The sequence below is a fragment of the Poecilia formosa genome, unplaced genomic scaffold, assembly GCF_000485575.1.
Source record: "Poecilia formosa unplaced genomic scaffold, Poecilia_formosa-5.1.2 Scaffold347, whole genome shotgun sequence".
NCBI lineage: Eukaryota > Metazoa > Chordata > Actinopteri > Cyprinodontiformes > Poeciliidae > Poecilia > Poecilia formosa.
In genome coordinates, this window is record NW_006800286.1 from 140,392 (window position 1) to 161,332 (window position 20,941).

A 20,941-nucleotide genomic window follows, 5' to 3' on the forward strand; every position below is an offset into this window, starting at 1 on the left:
GACTGTCAGCTGAATAATCACCAACTTAGTGCTTCCTTTTTTTGGTGTGCTTTTTTATTAAACATTAAATCTCAATTTGAGACGAGGGGAAAAAATGAATGAAATCCATACTCATTCAAATCCTATGATGACATGTCATAAATGTCAACATCTTTTTTTTCCCTGAAATCCAATTTAACAGACTAGCGCAGATTATCATCTCCACAGCTATATTAAAGCAAAGGCTGAGCTAATCCTGTTCGTTTGTGGGCTAAAGTAGGCCACACTGGTATTACACACATAAGTACCTGCCAATTATTGTGCTTTGACTCAGAAAATCAGGTTTTACGCAGTTGTTGGAGTACAACAGTATACACTTGCACCATCTGCTGTGCAAAGCATATGCCATATACTAAATCATCTGTCACGTTTTGAAAGGACCCATATGAATGAAAAACAATAACAACAACTGTTTTTTTTGTTCTTGAAGCGCCGTGCTGATGGACATTTTTGTGGCCTCATAAAAACGACCATCATAAAAGCGCATAAAACTACCACAGATTTTTAGAAATAAAATTCAACAGTGATCACAGGAAAATAAATCCAGCTGCCAACCCATAAAATTGCACAGTACAGGGAGAAAACGCACAAACAAAAAGACAAGCCACCAAGAAGACTGTTGCAAGACTGCAAGTGGGATAATGTGATGAAACTCTTCTGCATTCATCAAAATCTTTTCATTTTAAATTATTGATCGGGTTCCTACTTTTCCCCACTTTTTCGCCATGAAAAGGGGAAGTCTAAAAATAGCCTGCTGGTGTCAGTGCCTAGAAGTCTTTCCATGATCCCCCCTCCCTCCCTAACCATCTACACCCCCCTCCAGTCTGGCAGCATTAGTGAATTCAGATGAGCCTCCTGCAGTTCTCCCAGCTTCTGAGTCTCAATCTTATAGATGCAGTCACACACACACATACACACATACACACACCTCTACAAACAACACAGAATCAGCCGAAACATACAGTTCCCCTGGAGTTTCAGTGCTGCATCGGAGAGCGGGAAGGGTCTACCAACAAACCTCAGCGTCTTGGTTCTGAGTTTATATGTTACCACCAGCAGAGTATTTGCCTCTTTTTTTAGCCTCACGTCTTCATTCTCTGTCCAACACTTGGCACCGTGTTTAAATTGTAAAATACTATACGTCTGGAAAGTTTAGAAAAGTCACACGAGAGTGACTGATTTCCTTCCTCTCTACACTTTAGTCGTCAACCGTCTCTTTCTCTGTCATTACAAGCCATCAGAAGGTGATACAGATGGTTTGCAATTAGTCACTCTTTAACCAGCGGTGTGATCACAAAGGAAGAAGGAAGAGATGCGACTGATGCAACATAAAAAAGACACCAGTAGTTTCAGACAGACGGTTAGTTTGAATAACTTAACACCAATACGCAAGCAAAACATGAATGATTGTTCTCAGAGAAATGACACCTGCAAATATGAGAAATCCATTGTAATGTTTCTATGTTATGGCAAGCCGGAGTGAATAAAGGAGTGAGGACTCCAATCAAGACTTAAAGCAAGAGCTCTTACTGAAGTTAGTCAGTATAACATCATAAAAATATTTCAAAAAGCCTTAAAATTTATATATAAAGATCAGTTTTCCACCAGAAGCAACCAGAATACTTACAATGAGCAGTTAGTTCCAATCAATAGCTGCGTTTCCATAAAAGTGTGCGCAAAACTTTGCGCTAGTCCTGCAATTAGCGGTGTTTCATTTAAAAAGGAAAAGCAATTAAAATCACACGTGAATAAGCGTGCTCACGCAGCAAGTCATTTAAAAAAAATGCCCCATCATCCTCCTGTCGCCTTCTTCATCTCTTCTGCCAGTGGTAACAGCCGGTTGTTGATCACGTAACTTGTGTGTTGCAAAAACAGGCTCTCCACTGTAGTTTTGCAGAATACACTAATTTCAATACAGCTGAAAAACCACCTCATCCTAACACAAACACCTTTTTAGTGAAAAACATGACTTTTTTCTAAATCTGCTTGTTTCCATTTAGCAAATCTATTTTCATATATCCAATTTGTAAAGCTATAAGTTGAATGGAAACAGCTGCTGATGCTGTGTATCATGATTAGGTTCCCAGGGCCTTTGGAAGACAAAGAGACCCAGAGCATCACAGATCTTCTGCCCTACTTAAAGTCAGCTTGAGGTGTTTTTCCACATTTTTATCTTTTCTTTTTTGCTGCACTGAGCTGGACTGTTAGATGTTGGAAAGATTAAAGTTGGTCTCTTCTGACTAAAGCACATGGCTACAGGTAAAGTGTCTGTATCGTTCAGCAAAGCTTTCATTTGTTTGTGACGCAGAACAATGCAGGCTTTTTCCTGTTTTGACTCCAAAACAGTGACTGGGCAACGCATGTGATGATTGTTATGGAGATTCTTTGACAACCCTGGTCCTCTCTACCCTTGACTATTGCTCAAGTAGTTTTAATTCTAGATATAGGAAGTTTAGGTGAGTAGTTGTTTTCCTGTAGCCCAGTGGAGGCAAAGTCAACTCAACTAGAGCAGCTAACTTGCAAACTTTCAATCAATCAATCAATCAAATTGTATTTGTATAGCACATTTCAGCAGCAAGGCATTTCAAAGTGCTTTACATAATTAAAATAAACACAGCATGTGACATTGAATAAACAGTGAGAAAGAGAAAGACATTTTGAAAAAGATTAAAAAAGATAAAAACATTAAAACCTGCACCCCTTTTAGGACTTCAGTTAACTGGCGTTTAACTGGGGCTCTAACCCTCTGGGACTTTAGTCAAAAACACCGTTTGACAAGGACTCCAACCTCTAGGTTTTTAGTTGAAACGGCGTCAACTGGGACTCTAAACCCCGTAGGACTTTAGTTAAACGTCATTTAACAAGGATTCTCACACCCCTAGATATGGATTCGTTGACCTGGGACATATTCTGGGAGGGCTTTACATAGACAGTGTGAAAGAGATATAAAAAGAAGTTAATAACTAGATGAAAACTTTACATGCATTCCTTCCCTTTCAGCTCTTCAGAGGCCTGGTGACGAATTGAAGAAGGGACACATGTAAAAGTTGCAGGAAGAACTTTGCCACCCCTGCTGTAGAAATTTCCTGAGTTATAAAGAACAGTTCATGTTTCTTTCACTAAAATAGCATGTTCTCTTGTCTTTCCCAATTTAAAGAGTTGTTAAAATCAACAGGCTGACGTATCACCACATTTTACACCCCAGCAAACAGGAAGTCATCTTTTACTCATTAATAGTTCTTTGGCAAAGGTAGAATCTTAAAAAATTAAGTTTGCACAATACTTCATGTTTATGCCATTTAGACAAATTCACAAAAGCAAGATGCACAACTCAAAAGCCTTCATGCAAAAATATCCTCTGACTTCAACAGCAGACTAAAAAAATATCTCAAACTAAAACTTTAGATTGATTGACTGCAACCCTGCTCTCGTTATGGGGTTTTTCAAAGTCTACTCATTACCACGTCAAGGCAGGAAAGTGAAGACACTTCCTCAATTCTGTTCAAAGGAAACTGATTAAAAATAACAGTAGATGATATCAAGCCTTGTGTTTAACACTCAAGACTCACAAATTTGTGTGGCTGAGACAGAAGAGAGAGGCAGAGGAGTTTAGAGATGAACAAAGTGTGAGGAGCGGGGGCTGTCTCAGGAGTTTAATGACCAATCAACACCCTTCTTGCTGCCATGGCATCGGCAAGTTCTCCAAAGGGCCCCCAGACTTGGTGTGAGCCCACCATGAACTCAACACGAAGCTGGCAGAAAAATCAGACTTTAGAACCAACAATGGTTGGGTCACAGAGCAGTGACATTTTGCAAAATGTCATCATGTTTTAAAACACTTTTTAAAACACGTACTACATAGAAGTTTTACTTAATAAGGGAAAAAAACTTTGCTAAATAAGGAGAGGGTGAAAGAAAGAGTAAAACGACATGACAGTGCTGCTTGAGGAAGCTGAAGCTGAGACACAGCAGTTTGATAGTAAAAGATGCAGAGACAAAAATGTTTTTATAATTATACAGCTGCAACTTCAGCAACAAAAAGAAATATTTTGTCACTGCCCACTTCATTTAATTCATCTGTTCAACTGCTTCTTAGTAAAAATTGCAATTAAGCCAATTACATACCAACAATGAATTTAGCCATCTAATTATGCTAAAAATGACTTGAAACTGATCATCAGATTGGAGAACGAAATGAATTCAAGGCACTTTTAATGTGCTCTGGTTGTTACTCAGATTCTGCATGCATACCTGGGGATTTGTTACAACCAAGGCAGTAAGAATACCATCTACAGGCTGGACCGTGAATCAGATGGACTCTAACAGCAGAAAACCACACCTGGTGCTGCTTCTCTCAGCTAAGAACAAGAAACTCTCCCAAGAAGCTCACCAAAATGAGATAATAAAAGATTGGAGAACCTTTACCTGATCCAAGGAGACTCGATTTCAGAAATGTCCATTGGCAAACATGTAAATATGGACTCATCCTACCTTGTATCAGCAGCTGGTATCAGTGATTTAACGTGTGGGAGATATCTTCCTGGCATCCTATCACCAACAGAGTATTGCTTAAGGCAGAGTCTACCTGCCTAATGCCACATCCCTTCATGGCCACAGTGTACCTTTCTTCTGTTGGCTTCTCCTAGCAGAATGAAGCCGCATGTCACTAAGCATCAGGACAGCTCTGAAGGCAAAAAGGGATCCAACCCAGTACTAAGTCATACCTCATAAAGCAGCCAGTGTGATTTACTGTTCTTACGTTCCTACATTTTAAACGTTACCCTTCTGCTTCATAAACTAAAGTAGGAAGCAATACTTCTCATGTAAATAAAGATGCTCGCATGTAGAGAGTTTAGGGAATCTGACATGAGCTCTTCTAGGAAAGCAAATTAGCTTAGCTAGTAAGGGGAAAGTTTATGATACCAAAAACTAGAAGAAAAAAAATAGGAAAAAGGGTAAGAAGAGAAACCTAAACCTCTGTCCATCCAGTGAGACCCCAGTGCTAACCTGGCTGCCATCACTGAGTTTTATGTTAATAATAAATCGCTTCCCTAATTGCAGCATAAATGTTGCTGTAAAACTGATATGTTGGTCTATTAAGTTTATTGGTTTGTTAGCGGGAACAATCTGGCTGTAGGGAGCAGGCGAGGACAGGTAGCATCTGTCCCCACCTACTGCCTTGGCAGCATTAGCGTCATCTGCTAGCTTTGGCAGCATCTTGGAAGCACATCAATATGGCTTTATGTAGCCAGGGCCGCTAGTAGCTAGCATGCCAGTCACGCTCTCAGGCAACACTCTGCTCACAGCCTGAGCATCCACAGAGCAGCGTGCCAACAGAGCTGAGCAGAACTGAGCGGGGTGCTGAACAGGGAGGCCAGGTCTCTGTGGACCTGCATGGGGGGAAGAGGGACAGTGTCTGTCATCTAGCCACAGATCTGTGGTTAGAAGTGTGGGGCCGAGTCCAGGTATGAACACCGCCACCACTGCAGTGGCAAACTTTAAATTCTCACTGTAGTTTCCTTCCAGCAACACCGTTTCAGAATGCTGATGCACTATATATATATATATAAAAAAGAAAACACACTAGTACTTTTTAGAAAATAACGGAGAATTCCAAGTAGAGCTACAAATGACGATTATTTTAGTAATCGATTATTCCATCGATTATTCTTTTGTTTTACAGGGAGAAAAAAAATTGCCACATTCTGCTGATTTTTCATTTAATTGTAATTAAAAAATTTTAACAAAAAAAAGTCAACATTTTATTGCCTAAAATGCAGCAAAATAAGATTCCTGCTTGACTTAGCATTAATAGAGCATAGAGATAATATGTTGACTACTTCTTGGATTAATTGATTAATAATTGGATAGTAAAAGGTGCTTAGTATGGGGTTGTTAATTTGAATCAGGTGAAGCTAAAATTATGAAGATTTCTGAGTTGAACATATTTACACAGCAAGATTCTTTTCATCTGAAAAGATAATGTAAACATTTTTGCAGTTTTAGTTGAATTACTGCTCTGAGGATGCTGTTCTTTCAGAAAATAGCCGTTTTTAGTCTACATACGCTAGTTAATAATTAACTGATCACTAAATTAGTTGACGATTATTCCAATAATCTATTCATCACGATTAGTCTGATTAATTGATTCAGCCCTAATTCAAATGATGACGAGTTTGAAATGGTATTTTATCATTCACTGCAAATTTTACCGTCTAAACTTGAAATCGGTGGATTACCTACATTGCTGATGCTGCACTTTGCCTGCCAAAGAAAAAAAAAAAGGAAAAAACTACCCTTGGGGAATAATGACTGGGAGCTGATCCAACGCATCATTTCAGACCACAGGCAGAGTCAAATTATGAGGTAACATGATTTTTGCTTCCTAATTACAAATTAACAGTTTTCTTTTTACAAGGCCATAGTTTTTAACCAGATGTTAGGATGTACATCAGCAGCAAATGTCATGCAAACTGAAGTCACTTAAAGAAGAAATAAAGGATTGGTCGTTGAAGTGACATAATGTGCCCTTTAACATATTCCATACACCTCACTGCAAGCATAAACTTTAATGTAACTTAAACGGATTGTTTGAGAGAAACAAAGTCATATAAAATTGTGAAAAGAAAGTGATAGAAGGTTCCTTATATTTTATCTCACTAAAACTTATTCAGTCGCCTTTACTGTGAAATTGCTTCAAAAACTCCAGAAGAATACTCAGAAGTCGTTTAAGTCATACGGTTGTAATGAGGCAATGCTAACTCCAGAGGAACTGCAGAGACCCAGAGCTCAGGTGGGAGGATTCATCTACAGCTTAACGTGTTTTATTAATCCCAGAGTGAAAATATAGTTTTTTTAACACATAAAATGTTCATCAGAGTTATAAATGCTGATGGCTTTGACTCCTGTAGCAGTCATTATTACAGTAGTTCTGAAGAGGCTTCTGACTGAAGACGGTCTTAAGATGAGGATGCAGAAGGTTGTCTGTTATTTTCAAAACTATATAAAGAATCCATCATTGCAACTTCACCTCCAGAGCATTGCCCAGAACTTTATCAGCCTTCTATAAGTTGTGTTCTCCATAAAATATCTACTTTATTTACACCATTTTAAATCAAAGTTAAGACGTTGCCAAGTGAAATGGTAACTATATAGAGCACAATCTATTTAGAGAGTAGTCTGTTTAACAAGGCCAACATGGAACAGCTTATTGAAATGCAGGCTTGTTGCAGGGCTGTTTGCAGATATGTGGGTGTCTTCAGCATTGTGGCTAGAGAAGGTGCGAAACCCAGGTAGCAGAAAAAATTTAGGTGCAGGCGTGGTGACCATTCATATGGGGTTAGCTATTTTTACCTGACTTTTGTGCAGCTTTTTTGAACTTTGCAAGCTAACTGTGACCTACACAAGTGTCTGGGACTACCATTTACAGAGTAGAGGCACTGAATCAAGGTGCTGCGCATGGATCTAGTTTCAAACCTGCAGGACCCGGATGTGGTGAGAGTGGCAAAACCCTGGTGCGGCATCAGCAAGATAACGCACACAGCAAGCACTTCTCCTCCACCTCTTCAGTCTCTTTCTACAGGGTAAACTAGATCACTGATAGGGGAAACGCACGACACTGAAAACGCAGCCAGAAATCAATCTAAAATAAAGCTCGAGTTCCCTGAACTGTGGGGAAGAGATGTGAAAAATCACAAGCAAGCTTCCACCACTTCTCCAAATGCCAAATGCTCCAATCTTCTACATCACGTTGCTATGACAATTTAATTATAGTCCGTCATGGTCGTCCTACTGTTTGTTTGCCTCTCTGAAGCAGTGGGAAGATAATGTGTGAATATGAAGTGGCACTTTTTGGCAAAGAAAAAAGAAAAAGATCACGTTAGACTGTAGGAGAAAACGGTGCTGGTGTGTGGTGTGTGTGACTTTGTGGAGGTTTCACAGTGCGTCCAGGGTCTGTTGATTATGACTCATAACGCTAACCCACTTCGCTCTCAATAGAAGCTCACCGTAGCGTTGAGACAAAAAAAAATAAAAAAATGCAAGCAAGGTTACAGAAAAATTACACGGGTATATTTTACGTTTAGGTCATTAAGATGTTAAAATAATTTTGAGAATCGTTTTAACACCCAAGAAGTGTTCTACTTCATAAACACTAGTTGAGGTTAAGTCAAAGAAACTGAAACTGATCCAAATTTTTTGGAGAAGTGATTCATTCCTCATTGGAGTAAATGAAACTGCTTCTTGTCAAACGCTGACCACCGCAACCATAAGCCCCTCCTGAGAGTTAGCTCACAAACAGCTTCCTCAACTGATAAGTTTTAGATCCAATCAGAACTCTGAGCAGAACAAGCACTTTGGGCAAATAACTGAGCAGAATACGATTTCCCTGAAGAGTGCAAGCCTTGCTCTCTGCACCGTCTGCTCTGGGGAACAGGGAGTCCGGATATGAGCCTGACCCCGGATCATACAAGAAGGAAGTCAGTTATTACTGCACAATCCGGCAGTTTATGAGTTTGGTTTGAAAATCCAATATGAGAAATGCATCCAAGGACAACTTTCAGCCTTCCCTAGTCAGGCCAGCAGCTGCCCAAGTGAGCCATCCAATAACACCTCTTTAAATCCAGTCCTCTGAGCGGGCAAAAGAAGACAGTGGGTGTAATGTGCAACAAAAATGTTTTTACACAATATTCAACTGATGAGGGATGGTGGATATTGATGTGAAATATATATTTTAATTTCCATATCCATGAAAAGGTAGAACACAGCGTTGTTCCTTATGAGCAACGGTCGTTTCCCAGAAAAGCTCTGGGCACCAGCGATGGAATATTTTATTAATGCAAACAGCAGAACAGTAAAGCAGCTTTCTGACCCAATAATGTGATTTCTAAAGCATTTTTGTGGGGTAACAGTTACAAAAATAAAACTTCCAACTTCAACTCAAGACATTTGTTAAATACATAAACTATATATCTACTTGATCAGTCTCAGAGCAAGATGTTAAAGCTAACTTATTGACATTTGAGGTTTTTTGTTTGAACTCAGTCCTGACCTTTTCTTGTCCTCTGGATCCTGACTGAGTGGACACAAGCATAACAACAGAACAGTTATAATGACTACTCTCATTGTGCAAAACCCACTCAGTCATGCACTGAAGTTCGGTGACACTTGGTGTCTTGCTTTAAGATAATGTGCAAGTGCATTCAGCAAATGCTCACTGAAATTACATGGCACTCTGACTGCAAAGCTGAACAATTATCATAATTAAAGGCTGGAGGATAATAATATATTTTGGAAACACAGAGAAGCAAAAAAAAAAAAAGCCCTCGTGGATACACATGAAGATGCTTATGGCATTATTGTTGGTAAACAATCAATTCATTTAAGTCTGAAGGAAAAGTGAAAATAATCATTCAAGCCTAGAAGAAACAGCATCAAACAGGAAATATGTTTTATGTGTCAACAATCAAAAACATAACAGATTTACAGCAAACATTTGCTTTTCAGAAATTGTACACAAATTTAATGTCATTGCCATTCGTATAAACAAAATGTTCAGAAATAACTTGAGCTAATATAGCAGATATTAGGTCAAACTTAGCATTGATTCTGTCGGTGCTAAGTGTGTTAGCACAACCTCAATGGCCACAGTTTATAGTTGCTGTTTTTTCTTTATGTAAATCAGCTACTACCGGCACATTAAATTTGTGTACAATTTCTGAAAAGCAAATGTTTGCTGTAAATCTGTAATGTTTTTGATTGTTGACACATAAAACACATCTCCTGTTTGATGCTGTTTCTTCTAGGCTTGAATGATTATTTTCACTTTTCCTTCAGACTTAAATGAATTGATTGTTTACCAACAATAAATCAAACTGGAAAAATACTGCTCTTTATTTTAACAGCCCACTACAGCATCTTTAAAATGATAAATGATTAGAATAGCTGTTTATGTGAGAACCAAGAAACTGTGTTGTTTTTATTCAAAGGTTATAATATTAATGGAAAGCTTGTGGTAATTAAACTTTCAAATAATTGAAAGTGTATATATGTTTCAGCTGTAGCTCTATGGATGAAAAGCTTCATAAACTTTCAGCACATGCACACACCAAGGAGATGACACACAATCCAAATATTAAGAATGGAAATATTGACATCACCTACCCTCATTTTCAGACGATGGGCACGCCACTTGTACTACCAGATCGAATGTTCTTTCTGGGTTCTCCCTGCAAAGAATTAAACAGTTCATTAAAAGAAAAATAACAAATTAATTTTAACTTTGCATTCAGCATTAAAAAAAACCCACAACTGTGGTGAAGATGGAATGCATCAGGCTGCCTGTGTACTTCTATTTAAAGAAAAAAAGTCTTGATCTGTCCTACTTTACCAGAGCAGAGAATGTCAATACTGGCAGCAGTTCAGTCACACAAGCACAGCTCAATAAATTAGAAGTTAGTTTTCAATTATTTCAATTCAAAAAGTGACTTCACAGTTGTCCAGGAGACATGAATTAGACATAAAAGGCTATTGCTGTAAAGCTGGCTATTCATACACTGCTATATCCAACAGTGTTATAGAAAGTTTAGTGGAAGGGAAAAACTGGTGGCAAAAGGGCATAAACGAGTCACTGTTCCTAGAACCACCAAACGCAGCCCAAAGTGTTAATCACCTCTGCCCACACAGTGTAAAAGTACCACCCTGCTTTGAGAGAACCATGTATAGGGGTCAAAGGTCGGGGCCAGCAACCTTTTCATTTCAAAGAGCCACTTTATGCCCTGAAAATGTACCTAGAGCTATAAAAAAAATAAATGAGATGTTATTTTGGAAGTTGGGTGAAAACAGCTCAGACTCGGTCGAGCAGAAGCACCACATACAGTCCTCAATGCAGTTGTTCGCCGGTTCGATTCCTGCCTCCAGGCCGTTCATGGCACGTCTTCCTGTCCTCTCTCTGCCCTTCTTCCTGTCCAGCTACTAACAAATAAAGGCCACTAGTGCCACAAAAACTTAAATTATATATTTATTTCTGTTTTCAGATAGAACAAAATGAATCACCTATTTTTGTCAAAGGAAAAAAAATATTGAGTGAATAAAGCCAGCTTTCAATAAATAAGCAAAGAGAAAAGGAAGAAAGATATTCAGCCCACTCAACAATATAAAAACACAGTTTGAGTGGAGGAGCTGCTAAGCCACCCATCCTTATTGCTTTTAAAACCAAAAATATGTCTTATTTGGTTTTTAAGAGCCTAGTGTGACTCTGGAGCTGCAAATTGCTGCCACAGCAGCACAACAGGCTGATCATCTGCATGCAGCACTGCACTGAAGCAGTAATTCATGCAAAAGGAGCCATGTCTAACTGTTAAGTGCGTATTATGTGCAGTAAAGAGTATATGTGTCAAACTCGAGGCTGAGGGGCCAAATCCGGCCCACCATAGCTTATTATGTGGCCCTCTAGACTCTAAAGAGTCACAGGAACAGGACTTTAAGATAACAGCTTTGTTCTTAAATATTATTATATGAATCAAATCAAAGCAGTTTTTATCTGCAAACTTCCAAATTACATTAAGGTGAAAAGATTTTTATTTTTAAGCAGCTTATTCATGGGTAGTTTTATCAATACATTTAAAACCAGCCTTTTGAAGACATTCTTGGAAGACCCACAATGGAAATGGGTTTGACATCCCTGATATAGAGAAACACTTTATTTTTTTAATTCATACTATGCAAGATTAATTTTTCTTAACATAAATAAGTGAAATATATTATTCTGTGATGACGTAAAACTTTTTGAATTAAATCAGCCAAATAAGTTAACTTTTCGACGTTATTTTGAAATTAAAACGTACCGAGTGAGAGCTGGTTATCTAAGAAAGAGACGTTCTCTAATTTCACCATTATCTGGACCTTGCTCGTGTTTCCTATCTGAATGCGCCTGCTGCTTTTGGCTGTCAGAGCTGCTAACTGGTGGTCAGCTAGTAGACAGCCACAGACTGACCCACATGCTGTCTGGGCCAGCTGGCTCGGCCGTTAAATCCGCGGCTGGAGAGGACTCGAATTACGCCGAACATTCCTCCGCATTTCTCCCGCAGCTCCGAGTCAACGCTACGTGCCTTGCCTTGCCTTGCCTGGCTCAACCGCCGCACATTAGCCGTTAGCTTGGCAGTTTGAATGGTGGTAGAGGGGAGAACACGGAGAGAAATGAAAAAAGAAACTCCGGGGTCTTACTTTATCCTGCTGTCCATGGTTTAGTTACAACATCGCGACAGCTCCGTGCTGTCGGCGGCTCTGCTGTGCTGCTCTGAGAATATGTTGTTGTTTTTTTCCTCTTCCACCTCGTCCTTCTCTCCAGCGTACCCCTTTTCTCTTTTCTCCTCTGTCCTTATTATCTGGTAGCGGTCAAAGGCAGCCGCGACCACATGTTTGAAGGTGGGAGCGAAGCAACGGCGTGTCGCGTCTGTTCCTGCCGTGTATGTGGCCTAATTCCCCAGTTCAGCTCAGCAGCACCGGGGCTGTTTCCCACAACAAACACCACTCCAGGAAGTGCTGTCAAAGACCCGGTGACGTCGGCACGTCAGATGAGCACCTTGCTGCCCGCGAGCGTCCTGCTTCCACTGTGGATGAGTAACAGGGAGGATGATGAGGATGATGATGCAGCAGCAGACCTGAACCATGTGATTCATGCCTCTGATAAAAAGGGGCTTCCCTATGACACTAATATTAGCTCAATAATATTGTAGCCCTCAGCGCTGGCTCCTACAGGAGCGGTGCAGGTGCTGCTATGTAGAGCAAAGTTGTTCTTTGCAGTGTTTATCTTTTTTAGCTTATTAATCTGTTATATTTTACACGAATTTACTGACATAATTCAGTTTATATATTATTAAATTATCGCATAGAAATAGCGTCTACTGTCTCATACAGAGAAATTTCAGGCGTAACAGCAGCATCATATATATAGAGGTTCACAAAAAAGTTCCAAAAGTCTTAAAAGATATGAAAAGAAACAACTATCTTAACAATAATAACAATAATAATAATAATCATAATAATAATAATATACTGTAAGATTATGACATAAAAATATTCAATTATTAGAATATCATTGTGATTGTGTCACTATGTTCAGAATTTAATAAGCTCAAGCAGTTAAATATTTGCAATAATAAAATTATTTTTTAAAATCATTATACATCCATATCCTCAGGAATGATGTGCATGTGCCTTGCAACAAGAAGGTTCTGGGTTTGAATCCTAGGTTGGTGTCGTTCTGCATGGAGTTTACATGCATGGGACCATCCATCATTCTGGTGTCTACCTACAGCAGTCGTTTGGTGAGGGGACCGGTCCATCACATGCATTCACACACTAAACCTATGTGCAATTTAGAGAGGCCAGTTAACATACCGGCCATGTATTTTTGGACTGTTAGAGGAAGCAGAAGTACCCAGAAAGAATCAATGCATACACAGAGAGGAGATGCAGACTCCATGCAGAAAGAACCAGGACCTTCTTGCTGCAAGGCAACAGTGCCATACATTCACTGGGCAGATTTTTCCGATATAAGCAAACCAGTTCAGCTCCTTGCCAACCCAAACTGCAAATCAATGGAAGCGATTCAGTGACTTTAAGCATCGAGATATGAAGAGTCCAGATCTCTTGTTTGAAATTCAGACTGAACGTGACAGGCAGGCTCCTCAGAGTACAAACCTCTAATCTACTGGGATTTTCATGCACAGCTCATTCAATTCAGTTTATTTATCCAATGCCAATTCACAGCATGTGTTATCTCAAGGCACTTTACAAAAAAAGATCAGTTCAGTCCAGTCATACATACATTCAAATTGATCCTGATAGTCAAAAAATGGAGTAAAACCATTTCATTATTCAAATTGATTTAAAATGTCTTCAATCTAAGGAAACCCAGCAGAATGTATCCAGTCACTGACTCACAGTATTCTATCTTTTTGGATAAGCACGCAGCGACAGTGGACAGTCACATGCGCGTTGTCGTTGACTTTACTGCAATCCCTCATCCTGAGCATGCATGTAGCAAAATCAAACTGCACCTTTTACAGGAATACCACCTCTTGGGTTTAAGGAGAATGGTCTGAAAAAGAGGAACTATTCAGTGAGGAGCTGTTAACCACTTCTTTAAAATCATGGTATGTAGAATACCCCCTCTAGCTGCCTCTAAATGCACAACATGTTGAACCTGAAGCAGAAGAAAACACTGGGTGCCTCTCCTGTCGGTAAGGAAACGGGGCTACAATGCCCTCAGACTTATTCAAATCTGACAGGTTGGCAAAATGTTGCCCTGTCCAATGAGTCTTGAATTCATCAGCATCATTCCACGGTCACAGGTTGTCAGATCACCACTGGGAGGTGGTGAAATGGGAGATTAGCATCGCAACTGGCAAACCTGGAGCAACTCTGAGTAATGTTCATGGCATCTAAATGGATCTATGTGGCAAATAGTTAAAGTATTAATACAATGAAAATAATGTTTATTGATGGAGAATATATGTCATAATTGATCAATGCAATAGTGTGTAATCTTATTTTTTATATTATCTATGCATTTTCTACACATTTCCACATTTTGCAAGCAGACATCACCAGGAAGGTTAAGCTTTACAACCCACAAAAGATACATCCACCACTCTAACCATTTCAATTTCTTGCTTTTTATGCACAAATCTAAAACACATTTACCTATGTAACATGTTTGCCTTCTTTGATCGTCCTCCCATGACTCCTGGACACCAAACTTCCAGGGGCTCAGCAGGTTACACACATATGAAATCACTAATGGATGTTTGAAAACAGGAATTTATGACTATTGAGTTGGTAGATATGTTGCAGAATATCAGATGATTTTTTAAAAAAGATCATGGTTTATGTTTTGGTGTGCCAAGATTATCAGTGGCCATACGTTACAAACACTTAATTCCTTCTGTCAGTGGGCCAGAGGCCAACACAGAAACACACAGGACAAACAGCCATCCACCCACACACACACACACACACACACACACACACACATTTTCAGACGGTCTGGAGTGGCCCATTAACCTGGCATGCAAGTTTTGGGGTGATGGGAAGAAGCCCGAGTAAACAGAAAGAAAGAAAAAAAAACATAGATGCACTCAGAGAAAATGCAAGCTCCAAAAAGAATCCAGGGCATTCTTGCTGCTAGGCAACAGATTCAACAACATGTCCACCACAATTTGATGCCAGTGTAATGATGCTTACATTGTAATAATCATGGACAGAGAGTCTCAGACTTCCCAGCTTTCACCCAAAGTTTGGCTGGTGCTGAAATGGACAAACATTCACAAACACAAACATAAGAAGTACGGTCAATATATCCATTTTATCAATTATGGCAATGAGAATGGATTTAAAAAATTCAAGGCCAATCCAGTTGGTATGTCACAATGGGCCCCCAAAACCCGTTTTTTCAACTTCTGTCTGAAAAAGCATTATTATAAAGCCGAACCTGCATTTGGTTTCCTATTTCAGTGGTGTATAAAATATCTGTACTCTTCTTCTAAAGGTCCATGAGATCAAATAGGAGTACAAATGCTCTATTGCTTCAGCTTAATAAATCCTGTTCAGTCATTTCAAAATGCAAATCAGTGCCATTAAACCCCAGACACTAATGCGTCACAAAAACAACACTGACTTGATGTTTTAATGTAAAAGTTCAAAAATCTTTTATGTTCACTTGAACATAAAAGTGTAACTAACCCCCTTGTGAAAGCAAATCCATTGAAATGAAACAATACTTGGCATGCTCGCAATTTCAACTCCTGACTCGCCACCAGTGTCGTTTCTCAGTGAGATGGTAAACCAGGGCTGAGTATCGGAGATGCTAACAAAGCTGTACCATTGTAACCAATAAGAACATTTAACTGCAGTAGCCAATGTTCAACCTAAGGAGGGAAGTGCTGCTGAATATTTAAGGAAATTTACAAGGAATATCAAAATTTGAACAGAAACAAAGAGGTAACACCCATAGGAACCTGTTTAGACATTTTATCTGCAAAAGAAAGTTGATTTGTGGGTTAATTACATTTTAAGCACCACATCCTATCACAGTTCTTCATGCATTAGTGAGTGCTGCAATGAAGTTTTCTTCATGCATTAGTGTGTGCTGCTCTTCAGTTTTCTTTGTGGTTTCAATAGCTTTCTTGCTCTAATCTCGTGTTGGCATGTGGTGTTAGAAGCTGACTTACAAATAAAGTTGTCACCACAGACTGACACAAGAAAACTCTTATCTTTAAAGGGTACTTAGCGTTTGAAGCAACAGAAACTGACATTTTTTTTTGTTGCTTAATGCAAATGGAGACGAAGGCAAGGAAATTAATCAGATGAATCTGAGAGGTAAAAAAAATCAAAGAGCAGCTTTTGCCCCTCCTTCAGCACCACCTCTGATGTGTCCTTTGGCAAAGCTTTGTGGCCTCAGCAGCAATGCTGCTCAGTGGGAAGTTGATTCAACTGCGGTGCACAGAGGAAGGGTGGCGAAGGCTGGCACGGTTGCCTGACTTTCTCCTGCATAATTACAGTGTGTCAAGAGAGCATGGCCCTTAAACACTAACCATGTTAGACAGCAGCAGTTGACGCATGAAACAAACGCAGAGGCAGCTGTGAATAACTCAGTTTCATCTGTTTTTAAATTACCAAATGGTTTACATGCATTAGCACTTTAAATTACTGCTAAAGGTTTGCTTAGGGACTCTTTATTACAGTTCTCCTAAACTGACGAAGTCTCTTGTTTCCTAGTGGAGCGCTCACAGCTTGAACCACAGCATCCATGTAAATGTACTGGCGTTAACCTTACAGTTAGAATAAAAATATGGTTTAGATGTGAATCATAACTTAATGCTCATTTTGAGTCCTTAACATAATCCAATTTCTATTTTTATTATCTTGTGTTCTTGCTTTGGTTTTATTTCCAGTGAAAGTATTTTCTCTGTTTCTTTGCTTGACTGGTCTCCTTAAGGACAAAGTTGTTCACATAGTTATCGGTGCCATTAACTTTATGTACTCTTTATTTTAGTTTGTTCCCATAGAAAGAACTCCCGGCTTGCTTGGAGGCGTTTCTTTTCCTAAATGAAGCGAATTATGGAGTAATAATTACAGATGACTTTGTACCCTCTCTGTTTCTGCCAAAGAAAGAACACTTAGGTCAGTGGTGCCTAAAAATGTTCACAAAAATATTCACACCCATGGGTATACTAACCTTTTATTGCTTTAACAAATCAGCCCATGTCAGCAAAATTGGGCTTTTTGGCAAAAGTTAAACAAAAAATATTTCAATATCAATGTGAAAACTGATTTCTTCAAAAATAATGACAATTTAATACAAATATTTAACATAAAACAAGTGATTGGATAAAAGTTCACCTTCTTCTAGTCAGTATTTAGTAGATGCGCCTTTGGCTGCAATCACAGCACAGAGTCTGTGTGAACAGATCTCATTGAGGCTGCACATCTGGATGCTGCAGGTTTACCCCGTTCTTCCTCATAAAACTGTTCCAGCTCTGTCAGATTGAGTGGGGATCGGCTGTGAACAGACCTTTAAAAGTCCAGTAACAGGTTCTCTATTGGATTGCGGTTTGTTTTTTTTTACTCACAAAAAGTACTCGTGGCTCAAGCTGTTTATGTAGCTATTGCCACCATGCAGACTTTTGACTACATCTGTTTATGGAGCAATTGCTACCATCCACTTTCTTTGTTTCTCTAACTGCCGAGAGTACAACTGACCCTGTGATTATGTATTTAGATTTCATTTTTAAAACCAAGCTATCTTAACCACTGGGTGCTCTTTTTTGGTTTTTCATACAAAGTATTATTGACCCAGTGCTTCTGTATCTAGTTGTGTTTTTTAAGAAGCAATTTCTGCCATTTACTGGTTCTCTTTTCTTTTTTCAAAAGGAAGGTACTGATGCTGTATTCTCTAAAGTTCTAGCCTAACTCCACTGAAGGATTCACCCTGTTAAAATTGTGCAATTCCTCTCCATTGTTACCACACGCTTGCTNTAGCTATTGCCACCATGCAGACTTTTGACTACATCTGTTTATGGAGCAATTGCTACCATCCACTTTCTTTGTTTCTCTAACTGCCGAGAGTACAACTGACCCTGTGATTATGTATTTAGATTTCATTTTTAAAACCAAGCTATCTTAACCACTGGGTGCTCTTTTTTGGTTTTTCATACAAAGTATTATTGACCCAGTGCTTCTGTATCTAGTTGTGTTTTTTAAGAAGCAATTTCTGCCATTTACTGGTTCTCTTTTCTTTTTTCAAAAGGAAGGTACTGATGCTGTATTCTCTCAAGTTCTAGCCTAACTCCACTGAAGGATTCACCCTGTTAAAATTGTGCAATTCCTCTCCATTGTTACCACACGCTTGCTGTGGATGAGGGATTGCTGCACGGTGGATGACTTGATATGCTCAGATGGGATTCCTTAAACAGATTTTTTTTTTTTTTTTACCAATCAACTGAATTTGACTTCAGATCTGAACTTGGCAACTTGTTAGGATTGTATTGGAATAAAATGGGTGTAAATTCAATTTTGACTGAATTTGATTCATAAGTGAACAAGAATTTAACATGCTTGTGTTGGGAAAGTGTCATGAGGAAGTAATTTGTTGCAAACTACAAAAGTCAAATTTCTTATATCTTGATTTTAAAATCATACCAAATATTGCATGATGTACCATATTTTTTCCTCTATTTTATGTTTCCAAAAGCAAAAATGGTATCTTTTGCGACTCTATTCCAATGGTTTTCTCCTTACGTTTTAACGGAGAGGTTGTCTGGATCACAGCCAGATGTCTTCAGGCAGGCTGGAAGGTAATTAAGTGGCAGCAGACTGGGGCATGCTGCTTCAGACATCCATACGAAATTATAGTGGTTTTGTTGACATAGGGACTAAAGAAATAACATGACCTACAAATAAAAAGACAGTTTTATTCTTGAAGGTAATAAACCTCCAGTTTATTACCTTGAATCACATGATGTTGATGTGGTCTGCAGAGACTCCACAAAGGAGTGATTAAGATTTATCTGCCTAACCAATAAATCTTTTTTTTTTTTGTAATGATGACCACGCTGAATAATGTGCATGCAAATTCCTCTTTACCAGCGACGTGTAATTTGTTTGAGGGTGAATTGACCGCACAATGTCAGTCAAAAGACACTTGTCAGGTTTCATTATCCATAGTTCTGAGCACATAGATAATCAGCAGTGGCTTACAGCGGTGGGTAACCTTGGGAGGACTCATTAGCGTCCACTCATCAACCTTGCAGGGCCAAGTCCAAGTAGCTGTATTGCTTTAATATTTTACAGAGAGAAGATGCCTCTTCTCTGTGTGCTGCGGGAAAGCGAAGCCACTGAACCTTTTTTGTGGAGTCGAGGTTAACCTCCCTGCTCCGACAGAGTGGTGGGATTGACAAAATGTTCAAAGGGTAATGTTAAAGGTGCACTGAAAAGTGTCAGCAGTTTTTACAGAAGCTGCTTCTTTGTTAGAAACTATACCGTTCATAGCATAACCTAGAAAAGACATGAGACCCTTTTTAAAAGATTATTGTAGTGCTTCCGAGCATATGAGAGGAAATGAGCTCATAGCACAAGATGGAATAACTCCTAAAAAATACCTCGAACATCTCTGAAAAGTACCAACTACTTGACATACAAACATAACAAAACTGTGTGAATGTAACATATCTTTCAAAAAGGTGTAATATTGCATTTCTAAAACAAAATTATCTGAAAATGTAAAAAATATATTTTATCTTACTCATTTTTTTCTGTGTCATATCACCGTGTATTGATACAAATATATTTAAGGTGGATTTTACTATAAGTTGCATTTCAAAGAATTATATTATCAAAAGTCTTTTTTTTCAGTAAATCATTTTAGAAAATTTAACTCGCGTATATATAAACTGGCTACAAATAGAGACATATTTTTCCTTCCATTCAGCTTTATTTAATATTTTTTGAAGAAGCTGGCAAATGGCCAGCTTCTTCAATAATGTCATTTCGTGGCTTATATTTCTTTTCAGGATGTCAGAAACTGCTGGACTGGTGTCAACTCTGCAGCTGTAATCCATAAACATCAAAAGTAAATACTTTAAATATATTATTCAGTCCACATCCTGGTTAAGTCTGTCTGAGAAGCAGCTGCAGTCCAAGCTTTGTGATTCATCGCCAAATGGTTTTGCTTCACAATTTTCTCAAAGTAATTCCTGTTACATGTGCACATTTTTCTACCCAGGGGCACCGCCAGAAATCTTGGGGCCGCATGACAAAAAAATAAATTGGAGCCCCCCCGCTGTTACAATTTCTTGACTTTATTTGACCCATAAACAGCATCAAATGTTAAAGACTTGCAACTGCCATGCTTTCTTTGGATACTAGCACAATATTTACTGCTAATGAATTTTACATGCAACTGTACGCATGCTGTATGCAAATAGGTTGCTTAATTTCTTAAAATTAGTTTTAGCCTACTGAAAGGTCTCTCCCCACAAGCAACAGTCATAGGCAACATGCAAAATATACATGAAGCAATCCAGACTACTCAAAAATGCTATGTAGTTGCATTTCATTCAAGCTGCAGTATATAACTTTAATAAAAAAATATGTTTTCTCCATATTTGTTGAAGCTGTCACGATGCCATAGCAGTTTATTATGAGACAGATAATCAGTGAAAAGATCAAACTCCTCCACCTCCTCCCTGAACTACTATTGCTGGCTAAAGTAAAGCAACGTTCCGACCAAAAACAACCAATCAGAACCAGGAGGGTTTTAGTGCTGTTAATCAACTTCATTCACTCACTGCTAAATCTGCTAATGGTGGAGAAACAACTTATCGTTACAGGAAAACTGTTT

General features: G+C 38.8%; 1 protein-coding gene across 2 annotated transcripts in view; it reads right to left on the bottom strand.

Annotated features, from left to right (window-relative positions):
- The window catches only part of dennd1b (DENN/MADD domain containing 1B), a 138,594-nt gene extending 125,933 nt beyond the window's left edge, over positions 1-12,661 (bottom strand). The window contains exons 1-2 of one of the 2 annotated variants that reach the window (XM_007574230.2): positions 12,262-12,661; positions 10,201-10,265 (exon numbers count right to left, since the gene is read on the bottom strand). In XM_007574230.2, the coding sequence (XP_007574292.1) occupies positions 10,201-10,265; positions 12,262-12,278 (82 nt within the window). In that variant the 5' untranslated portion in view covers positions 12,279-12,661. The remainder of the gene's footprint in view (positions 1-10,200; positions 10,266-12,261) is intronic. The other variant, XM_007574231.2, reaches the window with a different exon arrangement.
- Between the last annotated feature and the right edge of the window lie 8,280 nt (positions 12,662-20,941).